Source organism: Hemibagrus wyckioides, linkage group LG04 (genome assembly GCF_019097595.1).
Source record: "Hemibagrus wyckioides isolate EC202008001 linkage group LG04, SWU_Hwy_1.0, whole genome shotgun sequence".
NCBI lineage: Eukaryota > Metazoa > Chordata > Actinopteri > Siluriformes > Bagridae > Hemibagrus > Hemibagrus wyckioides.
In genome coordinates this window covers 30,833,741-30,847,822 of record NC_080713.1, presented here as the reverse complement: position 1 = coordinate 30,847,822, position 14,082 = coordinate 30,833,741, and the positions used below count along the sequence as shown (strand labels likewise).

The window sequence follows — 14,082 nt, the reverse complement described above, 5'->3', positions numbered from 1 at the left end:
ACAACAAGGAAGAAAAGTCTTTAGTTTTATATTGTTTTAATGTAAAATATATAGTTTAAAAGTAAATTAAATTCTTACATTAATGACATTATATACACTAAAGTGTTTACATTAAAATAAGTGATAAACACTAACTTGAGTATCTCTGGTCTGCAGTGTGAATCCTCCAGTAGAGCAGAGAGCTGCTTCACCTGGGAGTCTCCAGATATTTTCTCACTCACATTGAGTTCTCTCTGCAGTAAGGGGTTCACTCCCAGAACTCTAGAAAGTAAATCACAGCCTTCCTGTGCAGCAGAACTTTTCAACAACCTGCAGAGAAAGAAAGGAAGAAGATTGTATACAAGGGGAAAACATAAGAAACTCTTAAAATTTACAAACAGTTTCTTAAAAGTTTAGCGCTACAGGGGGCGCTACAGAGCAGCCAATGGAGTAAGACGTGTGTTTTGACACTCCCGCAGAGATTGTTAATTGTTATTTTATAGCGCAATTTAGACTATTTTTTGACATATTTACCCCTGGTGTATTTTGTGAAAGCTTTTTTCACCACCTGGACATATTATTATAGCTGCTAAATCTACAAAAACCTGTGCCACAACAACCCAGCAACGGAGGCCTGCTGCACAGGTACCGATCCCGGACACAGGGGCTTTGTCTTCACCCCGCAGCTTGACTACTCCAAAGGAAGTCATGCAGGTAATTGATGCGGAGTCCCTGAAGTGAGAATTGCTAAACTCATTGAAGGAGCAGACATTGCAGAGATCTTTAAAACCGAACTTCAAGCGGCACTGGGTCATGATTAGTCCACAATTAGAGCTGACCTACAATCAGTAAAAACACAACTGGCAAATGATAAGGCCGCTTTAGACACCGAGTTGGCTGCACTCAAAGGTACAGTGGGGGAAATGGGGGACTCTCTCTCAGTCTGTACCGATGATATAGTTGAGCTTAAGAACAAGCACAAGAACATTTGTTTCATTGGAAAAAAAGTGTGAAGACCTTGAATCTCGGTCGCGACGGAATAACATCAGGATAGTTGGGGTTCCTGAGGATATAGTCATCAACACTACAGTTGTGGCTACACTGCTTAAGGACGCTTTTAAACTGGAGGAAACGCCACTGTTGGACAGAGCGCACAGTACCTCTCAGCCGAAGCCAAAACAAGGTGAGCGACCACGCACCGTTATCACCAGGTTTCATTATTATAGCGACTGTAAGAAAGTTCTCCGGCGTGCGAGAGAGAGTCGACAGGTTGCTGTCTGAGAAATGAGGATCTCCTCGATCATACTGCCAAGGTGGCCCAGGCTCGAGCGACCTTTAATGAGGTCAGGGGTATATCGCGCAGCATGGAAGGGGTTCGTTATGGTCTTTTCTTTCTGGCACGCCTTCGCATCATTTATAAGGGTGTGGAAAAAGACTTTGTTTCTGCAGAAGAGGCCAAGGAGTATATAAAAACGATGAACATAAGGTAGTGTTTTTACCCAGTGTTAATTACTGAATTACTGTTTTGCAGTAATGTCATAATCAGTTTTCTTCCTTTCTGTTATATAACGGGGGATATCATTATTGGAAGTGCCTACTATTTACTATTAAGACTCTGTGGGAGTCATCAATATCTCAGGTTCAGGTTAAGCTCAGTTTATTCTCCAAGTTGATGTCACAGTTTTGTGGCAGCAATGTTTTTCTTCTCTTGTTCTTGTATTGTTGTCTCCCTTTTGGAGACCCCCCCCCCCCCTTCTCTTTGGGGGCATGTATATGTTCATTGGTCTTTGTGTGTTTGGGGGGAGGGGGTCCTGGCCACTTGGAAGTATTTATTTGTTCTTAAATTCACTTTTACTTAAATGTGTTCTGTTAAGTTGAATTCCGGTATTCCTGGTGTAGGCACACCTGTTTGTTTCATTAGTTGGAATAGTGGGCATGAGTAGCCCATCTAAACATGGTAAAGTTTTAGGCTTAACTCAGACATAGTGTTTTTGCAAGAGACTCTTCTCAAATTTAAAGATTATCACAGGCTGCGGGCTCATTGGATAGGGCATGTCTTTCATTCTAACTTTAATTCTAAATCAAACTATGTTGATCAATAAAAATATTCAATTTCTACCTACTGATGTTATTGCTGATAAAAATGGCAGATACCTTATAGTTGTTGGTACGTTAATGCAAACAAAGGTGCTGCTGGTATATGTCTATGCACCTAACTTTGATGACGTTGAATTCTCCAACAGATTACTCAGTAACATACCTCATTTAAATTCTCATTTGATGATTTTCGGAGGTGATTTGAATTGTGTACTTGACCCAGTGCTAGATAGATCTAGTTCATGACCAACATCTCAGTCAGCTATGTCAAAATCTTTTTCAGACTTTATGAGCCAAAATGGGTTGGTTGACCCTCGGAGAGTTCGTAATCCTATAATAAAGAAATTTTCCTTCTTCTCTCAGGTCCATCAATCATACTCAAGAATAGATTTTTTTTCATAGATAACAGCTTGGTTTAATTTTCTATTGTTGGCAGATAACAAATTTTGTGAATTTCTGTCTAACTCTATTGATGAGTTTCTCCTTTTTAATCAGAACGAATTTACATCATCTTCTTTACTTTGGGAGTCACTGAAGGCTTTCCTCAGAGGGCAGATTATTTCATACTCTTCTCATTGTAATAAAAAACATAAGGCCAGGCTTACAGAACTCACTTCTGCTATTAGGATACCCCTTAACCAAGAGTGTGCATCCAATCCATCCCCAGAACTGTTTAAAAAACGTCTTAAACTCAAGACAGAATTTGATCTTATCTCCACTAAGGACGTAGAGTGACTGTTATTGCAGACACGTGGCACTTACTATGAATATGGGGATAAAGCGAATCGACTATTGGCTCACCAATTGAAACGTCAATCTGCCTCACGGTTGATACCTAAAATTAATAATCATGTTAATGTAATTGTTACAGACCCGATACAAATTAATGCTATGTTTAAATCATTTTATGCTTCTTTGTATAAATCTGAATTTCCGGCCGATACCACAATTATGAATCGGTTTCTGGACAACCTTGAAAACCCTACCATTGATTCTGATCACGTACAAGAACTAGATGCCCCACTCTCCCTTGAAGAAATAAAATTCTCAATTAAAGCGATGTAGTCCAATAAAGCCCCAGGACCTTATGGGTAAATAAATTGGCACCTCTACTTCTGCTGATGTTTAATGAATCCTTGGAAAATGGTTTGCTTCCAACTACTCTGACCCAAGCATCGATAGCTCTTCTTTTGAAGATAGGCCCCTATCTTTGTTAAATGCTGATGTAAAAGTTTTGGCGAAAACTATAGCTCTGCGTCTAGAGAGAATGTTGCCCAGCATTATTTCCGAGGAGCAAAACAGTTTTATCAAGGGACGTCATTTACTTTTTAATACTCGCACTCTTTTAAATATTATTCATTCAGCACATTCTGAGAAGGTACCCGAAATTGTGATCTCAATGGATGCCGAAAAAGCATTTGATAGGGTAGAGTGGGAGTATTTATTTGCTGTATTAAAAAAAATTGGTTTTGGTAATAAATTTATTAGCTGGGTGAAATTACTTTATACATCACCTCAATCCAGTATTCAAACAAACAATGTGTGTTCAGAGTATTTTCCATTGGAACATGGGACACGTCAGGGCTGCCCTCTGTCTCCATCTCTATTTGCCTTGGCCATTGAACCCTTATGTCGCAACCTCGACTTTGCTTAAGGGTGTCATTAGGAATGGCGTCGAATACCGACTATCATTGTATGCAGATGATTTATTGCTCTATGTATCTGGTCCTGTATCTGGTCTGTCCGGTATCTTATCCACTCTTGATACATTCAGCTCCTTTTCTGGATATAAATTACATTTTCAGAAGAGTGAATGTTATCCAATCAACACAATTGCTATGCAACTTAAGCACCTGGACATGCCCTTCAAAATCACTCCTGTTGGATTTAGGTACTTTGGTATTAATGTGACACAGACATTCTCAGGTCTTTTTTCTGCAAACTTTACTCCATTTATAACTAAAATGAAGTCTGATCTTCAGAGATGGAATAGTCTGCCTTTGTCTCTGATTGGGAAGATTAATGCTATTAAAATGAATGTTCTGCCTAAATTCCTCTTTTTATTTCTAACACTCCCATTGTTCTTACCTAAGCACTTCTTTGATTCATTAGATAAAATGATTAATTCTTTTGTTTGGTCTGGTGGATCTCCCAGGGTGTGTAAATCATTACTTCAGAGATGTAAATCCAGTGGTGGTCTGGCACTACCAAATTTTCAGTTTTATTACTGGGCAGCGCACATTCATAAGATATGGTGCTGGGTTGAGTCACCTAATTTAGCATGGTGTAAGTTAGAAGCCCAGTCATGTTCTTCCTCATCCTCTATATCTGCCCTTATATATTCTTCTCTTCCAATTAAAATTTCGTTGTATGTTAAAAATTCTGTTGTATTTAACACTGTAAAAAATTTAGGAAACTAAAACGGTTTCAAGTTTGTAACTGCTTCTCCTTTAGGTCTATATGTAACTTTTTCCTCCTTGTCTGGATTCCTTTTTCTCAATGTGGTATAGAAAAGGTATATGCTGTTTTCTTGACTTTTACTCAGAAGGATTTTTTAACAGTTTTAACACTTATCATCATTGTATGGGCTACCCGCCAACCACCTCTTTAGATTTTTTCAAGTTAGGCATTTCATCCAAAAATGTTTTCCTGCCTTTCCCTCATGTCCTCCTCTCCAACAGTAGGAAAGTTTGCTTACTTTTAAATCACAACAAAAAGCTGCTGTTTCTGAGATCAATAAACATATTCTGGATTTTTGTGATCAAACTACCTCCAAAACAAAGGCTGCTTGGGAGTGGGAACTGGGACTTCCGCTTGGGGACAGGGGGTGGGATAGTGTTGTGAGTGGTTTATGTAATGTTTCATGTGCTGGGTTGTTTGTTTGTTTGTTTTTTCTCTTTCTTTCTTTCTTTCTTTCTTTCTTTCTTTCTTTCTTTCTTTCTTTCTTTCTATTTTTATTTTTTTTATTGTCCGATCATCATCATTATTATTATTATTATTATTATTATTATTATTATTATTATTATTATTTGTGTTTTTATTGTTGTTGTAGTTATTTTCCCTTTTTTATGTAAAAATCAAAATGGGACTCTGTAATGTTAATCATTATGTGACTCATATATGTTTCCAATAAAAAGATTTTGCAAAAAAAAAAAAAGTTTAGCGCTACAGTTTTTTAACAATTCACTTTTAGCATGCAAACTAATAAAACTGAAATTTCTGAAAAAAATAAAATGCAAATACAAAACTAAATTTATTACAGTAATATTACATCGTGAATTTAAGATGCCTAATTATTTTATGGTACTACATCATTTTAAAAATATTATCAGATGTTTTAGCAAGTTTGTCCAGAACAGATTATTTATGAAGAGTACATCTAATATGACCATAAGACATAACATATACTGTATTAAAAGATGTCATGTCCTGTTATAAATATATTATAAATTATTCTAGTAATGATTTAATAATAGCTGTTCACCTCAGTGTGTTCAGTGTACAGTCTGGATCCTGTAGTAAATCAGTGAGCAGCTTCACTCCTGATGCTCCAGGGTCGTTCCCTCTGAGATCCAGCTCTATCAGGTGAGATGATTTCAGAGCTTCAGCCAGAGCAGTGTATCCTTCCTCTGTTATACTGCAGTCTGAAAGTCTAGAGAGGACATATACAATTCTAAATACAATTCTAAATTCATACAAGCAAAAAAAAAAAACAAGTATTTTTGTATTTAGCCTTTAGGTATGATATTTTAAAATTGAAGTTCTATTACAAATAGCCTACTTTTGTGCTCTATTTAAAAATACCATTTTTACTTTCTTGGCTTGCACCTACTTTATTTGTTTGAATTTAGTTTAATTATATTTATAACCGTGTATCTCTGTGGTTCTTTTTATTATCATTTTCTTTCTTATTCGAAGTATAAAGATACATTGAGGATATTTATATATTCATTATCTCAGCTTTTGTTTTGTAGTTTGGATGCAGATCAGAATCAGAATTAAAATGAAGAACATATGTTTAAAAGTTTAAATGAGATTGTTCACTTCATTTAAGGTCATGGGGAGATACATAAGCACCTGATTTGGTAAAAATCCTCTTAACAGAAAAGATGAACTGACCTGAGTTTCTCCAGTTTACAGTTTGGACTCTTCAGTCCAGCACAAAGCAGCTTCACTCCTGAGTCCTCCAGAGGATTACTGCTCAGATCCACCTCAGTCAGCTTGGAGGATTCTGAGCTGAGAACTGTATGTAAAATCGAGCAGCTTCTCTCTGTCAGGTTACACTCACTGAGTCTGAAAGGAGAAAATGTCAGAGAAACTCAGAAAACATTTAACCCCTTATGAGGTTAAATGTAAGAGAAAAAATAAGAGAGAAAATCACTGTTATACACAGTCAGTCTGTGAGAGATTGAATGTCTTATTATTGTATAATAGGAGCTGGTTTAAAAAGTTTGATGAGTTTTCTGATTAGGTGTTTATAGAAGGAATTAAATATATTATTTACTAAAAGAAGATAGTGTTTATTAAATTATCTGATTGGAACAGTTTCCATCTGGTAATGTGGTACATTTGGAAGAATAAATGCTTACAATTTGCCACTCCATTATTCACTTTAGTATGTCCAGATGTTATTTCCTGTCATCTGTTTATTAGCAGTAAACCATACATCACATGCTATAACTTGGTATCAGATGTTGGTATCAGAGTAAATGAGCATTAAAGAGCACAGAATTGGGCTGAAACTCAAAATACCAGTATCAATAACTGTATTTAGGATAAATTAATTATCCAGAGTAGTTAGGCATATTGCTGTGAAATCCAATAGTCTACTGCAGCTCTGTTGTAACAAAGAAACATACAGAGAAAGAAAAAGAAGTAACTCTTGCTGACTGATATCCATCTCCATAAGACAAGTATGAGGATAGGAAACTATGTAGATATTCGAGATGATGGTCTTGCCAACTGATATTGCATACCCAGCTATTACACTGTATATTGAACAACATATTCTTACAGCATGTCACAGCACATTCTTACACATTCCCTTGTCACAGGTTAGGAAAGCACAGTCAACCAGACCCATACACAGGATGAAAACAATCCTTGGTTTACCAAGGAAAACATAAAAAATTGCAAATACCTGAAAAAAAGACGTCACAGGAACAAAATCACAATCCTAAATAAACATAACATGAGACAGAAAACCAAATGTACAACAGTACACAACAGCAGACATTGTAAACAAATTGTGAAAATGAATAGACAAAGAGCCGACACAAGAGGAAGGGTATAAATTGCAAACTAGATTAAACGTAATTAACTACAGGTGAAGACATATGAGGCAGAATCACATGACATTCACAATGAACAGCGATACACCTGCTAACCCCGCCTCTAGTACTCTGGCAGAGAAATCTCCCAGTCTGTAACAGTCCTGCCACTTTATTTAAGACTAACTATAACCACTGTGTGTATATTTTATACTCACACTACCAAAACTGCTCATAACATGTGTCTAACATACAACCTATCATTTTTTCATAGTTAGTCCATACACACATCTCAGTCTCAGACTGTAAATTACTTGAAGTGTTATTGTTTGAATGAGTTTATTGTGCACTTCACTTTAAGTCTTATGTTGCTCTTATGGTAAATCTAGTCCTTCCTTTTGCTCTTGAGTTGTGGCTGCTCAGACACCACTTTGGGATTAATAAAGTAAACCATATTAAATCCAGTCTAAATGTCCCTTCATTCCTAAAAACTGAGTTTAACAGAGAAACAGGTTTTACTTACAGAACTGTTGTAGCTTGCTGGACGACTGGTAACAGTCTCTTAAAGCATTCATCTGATCTTATAAACTTCTGTAGGTCAAACACTTCCAGATTCTCCTCTGAGGTCAGCAACACAAAGACCAGAGCAGACCACTGAGCAGGTGAGAGTTCAGCTTCAGAGAGACGACCTGAGTTCATGTAGCTTTGGATCTCTTTCACCAGTGAATCATCATTTAACTCGTTCAGACAGTAGAACAGATTGATTAATCTCTCTGGAGATGGATTTTGTTCAAACTTTAACTTGATGTATTTAACTATGTTCTTTCGGCAGTCAGAGCTGCTTCCTGTGTGTGTCAGTAGACCTCGAATGAGCTTCTGATTAGACTCCACTGAGAGGCCCAGAAGAAAACGGAGGAAAAGATCCAAGTGTCCATTGTCACTCTGTAAGGCCTGGTCCACTACACCCTTGAGGAAGTCCAACATTTCTGATGTGTTGAAAAGACCAGACAGATCAGTGGTTTGTTCTTTTGTTTGTTTTTTGTCAATGAAGCAGAGAAACGCATATAATGCAGCCAAAAACTCCTGAACACTCAGATGTACAAAGCTGAACATCTTCCCCAGGTGGAGTCCAGACTCTGCTCTGAAGATTTGGGTACACACTCCTGAGTACACTGCCACTTCTCCAACATCAATGCCACACTCTCTCAGGTCTTCCTCATAGAACATCAGGTTTCCTTTATCCAGCTGTTGGAAAGCCAGTTTTCCCAAAGCCAGGATACTCTCTCTGGTCTTCTGTGGATCAGGGTCATATTTCTGACTGTACTTTTGCTCCTTGTGTTTGATCTGAAAGATCAGGAAGTGTGTGAACATTTGAGTCAGAGTCTTGGGGATCTCTCCACTCTCTGCTTCACCCAACATTCTCTCTAGAACAGTGGCTGAGATCCAGCAGAAGACTGGGATGTGGCACATGATGTAGAGGCTTCTTGAAGACTTCATGTGTGTGATGATTTTATTGGCCAGGATCTCATCACTGAGCCTATTCCTGAAGTACTCCTCTTTCTGAGGATCATTGAACCCTCGTACCTCTGTTACTTGGTCTACACACTCAGGAGGGATCTGATTGGCTGCTCCTGGTCGAGTGGTTATCCAGAGGAGAGCAGAGGGAAGCAGATTCCCCTTGATGAGGTTTGTTAGCAGAACATCCAGTGAGACTGACTCTGTCACATCACTCAACATCTCATTGTTCTGGAAATTTAGAGGAAGTCGACACTCATCCAGACCATCAAAGATGAACAGGACTTTGTAGAAATTGCTGTCTATTACTTCCAGGTCCTTCATTCCTGGGAAAAACTGATAAATAAGGCTCATCAGACTGAAGGTTTCCTGTTTCACCAAATTCAGTTCTCTAAAGGGAAGTGGAAACAGGAAGAGGATGTTCTGATTTGCTTTCCCTTCAGCCCAGTCCAGAATGAACTTCTGCACAGAGACTGTTTTTCCAATTCCAGCTACTCCTTTAGTCAGCACAGTTTTGATGGACTTGTGTTTAAAGAGCTCATTACATTTGATGGGTGTCTCCTCTGTTGCTGGTCTCCTGGACGCTGTCTCAATCTGTCTCACTTCATGTTCATTATTGATGTCTCCACTCCAACTCTCTGTGATGTAGAGCTCTGTGTAGATCTGATTCAGAAGTGTTGATGTCCCATGCTGTGAGATTCCTTCATTAATTCTTTTACATTTATTTAGAAGTCCAGATTTGAGATTATGCTGATACACAGAGGCCATCTCTAACAAACAGAAAAATATCATGGTGATAATTTTATTGTATGGACAATACACGCAATGTAAAATTCAATACTGGTCAAAAACTGGATTATATTCCTAAAAAATACATCAGTAAAATGTAAAAGAACCAGAACACTAGGATTCTCCCTGAGTCATGTGTTTGCTGTAAAACTGTATTCATTAGGATTATAATCAGTAGGATAATATGGCCCAGAGGTCCAGTGTGTTTCACATTAAAGTGATAAAATGTTGTAATAATCAGAAGCTCTTACTGATCTGCAGTGTGTGAGCGAGATCTTTCTGCTTCATGTTCTTCAGGATGTGAAGTGTGATCTTCAGCACACCCTCTCTAACACAGTGCAGATAGTCTTCCTCTGCCTCTTTTTTCCCACTCTCAGAGCATGCTGGATAATCAGCACTAAGTACCTTCTTGAACCTGTTCAGCTCATTCTTCAACAGTGTGATGACTTTGTGCTCCAGTTCCTGATTAAAGAAACACAAGAACATAAATTCACTAAGTAAAAATTAAATGCTACATAATCTGTTATATGATTTTATATCACAGTTCCATTGAATTCTGCATTCTGATTGGTCAGAAGGTGTTACCTGGATTAATTTTCTCATTCTAATGTATTTCTATAGTAACAGCTGATTTACAGGGACTTGTATGGCAAATCTATAGATTAAAATGTGTGTACTCATTACTGTGGTGAAGTTCTATGGATTTTATGAACATTTATGGAAGGAGTCTCAAGTGTAAGCACTTTCAAAGTCAGAGGAAAATGTGACAATAAAACAGGCTAAAATGCACTTTTGTATGACTACAATTAATGCTGCTTTATCTGTAAACTATCAACTGTAATTTACTGAAATATAGTCTTTATTAAAAGCAACTTCCACACCCACCACACACCTTGAATATGGACTCCATCCGATTTATGCAGTTGATTTTTGAATTCTCTTTTTGGGTTCTGTGAAAAAAAAAGATTTAATTACTATTACATATCCTACAGCCCTGGTTCACATGTGTGCTATCGGAACCATGAAACTCCACACACTGGGCTCTTATAATGGAACAATTGGCTTCAGGCACAGGAAAAGCAGCAGTCACACTATTATAGATGTTTCCAGTTGAGACCATTTGTATCATACAATAAAGCACTTCTCATCTCTAGCTTGTAATTACTTGTGATTATTGCCAAGCAGCAAAAGCCCTTCAAGGTCACATGCTGGGTTGTGGAATTTGACTATGAATATGGTAGATTTTTCAATTTCTTCAGTCAGTGGTGGTTCATGTTGCTGTGGCAAGGAGTAAATAGTTATGGCTCGGTGCATCTATTCTCACTCATCACCCATATGGACACCATTTCGAACTGTCTCTGGAGCTATATTTGCCCAATTACAAATCAATATTTTGAACATTTTCTCCTTGACCTGCTAGGTTAGGTTTGGGTTTTGCACTGACTCAATGGAACATGACTCTGAGACTCCTCTGACCTCTACCCACTGTCTCCAAAGTACCAAATGCAGAAGTGTGCCACAAACTTCAATATCTCAAGTAAGATATGAACAGGTTAACAATTGAGAGACAGTGATTTTAATGAGCAAGAGAGAGGAATACTTTTCCACAGAGGATGGGCCATTTTTAAAATAGAGAGGACTCAGCATTGATTGGTCACTCTTAAAGGACACACAGCTGAGTGCAGGAGAATTTGACCTTTCCACAATTCTATTAAAGACTACAAAAAAATGCACTAGCAATTTTATCTGCAAAACACCACAGGGGTGCTATCTTTTGCACTCACTTGTAGCCACATCACATACAGTATATTAAACCGCATTACATAAGAATTTTAAGCAATTTAAAAAAGCAAGAAAGGAGAAGAATATCTTTCCAAGCTTTTTACTATAAAATATAGTGCTTCTTTAGAAGAATAAAGACTTGATTGAGGGTCCAACAGGGGCTCAGTAGTTTGTCAGTGATGGGATTTAAATTTTCAATTTTCTGATCAGTAGCCTAGAGTCTTGACCACTGAGCCACCACCATCATATGTATAAGCCAGTGGTGGGCCATGTATTTTACACCTAGGCCTTCACTGGTGTTCTTCCTGAATTAATCCACCTCTATACCATCATTATGATGCCAAGGCAATAGATACTAATCAACCGTTAAATAACAAAGTAAAAAAGAAATTATTCTACAGTATTTCACACCTCACAAGGAATAGTCACTTTTATTACAGTCCGCCTTGAAAATGTATTTGTAAGGATGTCTGCGATCAAACCGATTTCTTCTCCTCTGTCAGCCATTGTGAATTAAAATATATATATTTTATTTCATTTGTGCTGTTCGCTGCCTCTGACTGCTCCAATTATCCAATCAAAAGACAAGAAATTGCTGACATAATCGTATTTCTGCTAGATGGCCTGAGTGACACCAACTCGAAATCTGATTGGTTAATGGAACAGTTTCATTGCCACATATTTTAAGCTCCGGGCGCCTGCACTATTGATTCTGAAGGCCTTAAGGCAGATTTCTTTCACCCTGGCAACACATGATGTCATCCACTGTCTGAAATATGATTGGATAAATACTCTTATCATAAATATACACTACTGGAAGCAGCGCAACCGAGAGAAAAGCTATGAAATGTAGAGAATAGACTATTGGGAATAATTTAATACACATTCATGGAAAAAATATATTAAATATATTAAAATGCGAGTCAGTGATTCAGATCACTGCTGTTTAGGCCAGCAGAGAAGGACTTGCTGACCCTGATGGTCCACCACTGGTATAAGTTAATATACACTTAATTTAATAAACTTATAAATATAATTTATAAACTTAATAGGTTTATACCCTAACACTCTGATGGGTTTTATTTTATTTTTAATTTATTATTATTATTATTATTATTATTTTTGTTTGTTTATTAGAACCACTGGCTCCATTAGGCCAAATTACCATTATGATCAGCTTTAGAGAGAGGGACACATGGGACTTTCCTGGGTGTGGTGCAACTAGCAAACATACTGTACTTATTATACTGTTATAATTAATTTTTTTAGTCAATTATGTCATTTAACTATATAAATAGAGAGAAATTCCTTTATATTTTCAGTGTACCAGCATAAAGTAGCTAATGCCAGAGTGATAAAGCTGGTCCATGGCACCTCAATTTAAAAAGTGCTCAATGTTCCATCATCATCATCATTCCATCTGAATAGCATGAGGTGATCAAAATTTCTGAGGCAATGTGGCCCTGCTAAACAATCAATGTCTTATAAGATTATTATGTGATGTAGTGGGAAAAAGGACACAAGTTGGATACAGGAGAATTTCTACATTTCCCCTAAAGATTAGAGAAAATGTACTTTTCAAATTTTATGTACAAAACACTCTAATCTTTAGGGGAAATGTAGAAATTCTCCTGTATCCAACTTGTGTCCTTTAAGAGTGACCAATCAATGCCACTTCCTGTCCACTTTAAAGATGGCTTATCCTCTGTGGCAAGGTATTCCTCGCTATCTCTTATTAAAATTACTGTCTCTCATTTGTTCCTGTTCATATGTAACCTGAGGTCTTACAGGTTTTTATCATCTTTTTTGAGTTGGTTGTGACTTTATTAATATTAATATGTAGGTTCAGCAACATGCATTAAGCTGGCTTTAAATCAGTGAGGATATAGAAGCATTTGAGCATGTATTTACATATGTTTTCCCACTACATCACATAATAATCTTATAAGACATTGATTGTAAGATGTATGATGTACTCAACTGCCCCCCCTCCATGTTCCTATCACCTTGGCCTGGGTTTAGCTTTCATATGTAAATGACTACAGTGAGCTATACAGATGCAAACCAGGGTAGTGTGGGGGGGGGACTCACTGATTGACAGTGGGCTTATTACCCAAATGTAAAGGAAATCTGGTATAAAAAGCTCAGTCTTATTTTAATTATAGACTTTTAAATTGTTGTTTTACACCGTGTCCTAACTACACACGACGTGATGCTGCAACACATGCAGTGCAAAATGTATCTTTTCCATGTTAATCAGTTTTTGTCCTGACCAGCCTAACCAGTTTTAGAAACTGTTTTTATTTCTGTGACGTCGTGGCTGACAGCTCCGCCTATACAGAGATCTCAATGAAAGTTCTGCACATTAATAATATTAATCATCAGAAATGGATGAGGAGAGACTGATTATAGACGTTTAATAGCAGAAATATATAATAAATCCCTCAAGTTTTATAAGGAAAGCCATAAGAAGTGGAGGGGTGTATCTCTCTACGCATGTGCGCTCTTGTATGTAAGTATGTGTGTGTGGACTGTGATCTCTTCAGCTGCAGTATGAGAAAGCACACAGAGAAAAACTGTTATGATTGGCTGTGTTTTATGATTGATTATGTTCAGTATGGACACAAATTTCCTATCGCTGGAATCAAAT

The 14,082-nt window shown here is 37.3% G+C and overlaps 1 protein-coding gene across 1 annotated transcript in view; it reads right to left on the bottom strand.

The window, feature by feature from the left end:
- Positions 1 to 14,082, bottom strand: part of LOC131351783 (NACHT, LRR and PYD domains-containing protein 3-like) — a 118,514-nt gene that overhangs the window by 22,201 nt on the left and 82,231 nt on the right. Inside the window, exons 5-10 of the mRNA XM_058387370.1 lie at positions 10,543 to 10,600; positions 9,902 to 10,112; positions 7,870 to 9,631; positions 6,196 to 6,369; positions 5,561 to 5,728; positions 136 to 309 (exon numbers count right to left, since the gene is read on the bottom strand). Of these exons, the coding sequence (XP_058243353.1) occupies positions 136 to 309; positions 5,561 to 5,728; positions 6,196 to 6,369; positions 7,870 to 9,631; positions 9,902 to 10,112; positions 10,543 to 10,600 (2,547 nt within the window). The remainder of the gene's footprint in view (positions 1 to 135; positions 310 to 5,560; positions 5,729 to 6,195; positions 6,370 to 7,869; positions 9,632 to 9,901; positions 10,113 to 10,542; positions 10,601 to 14,082) is intronic.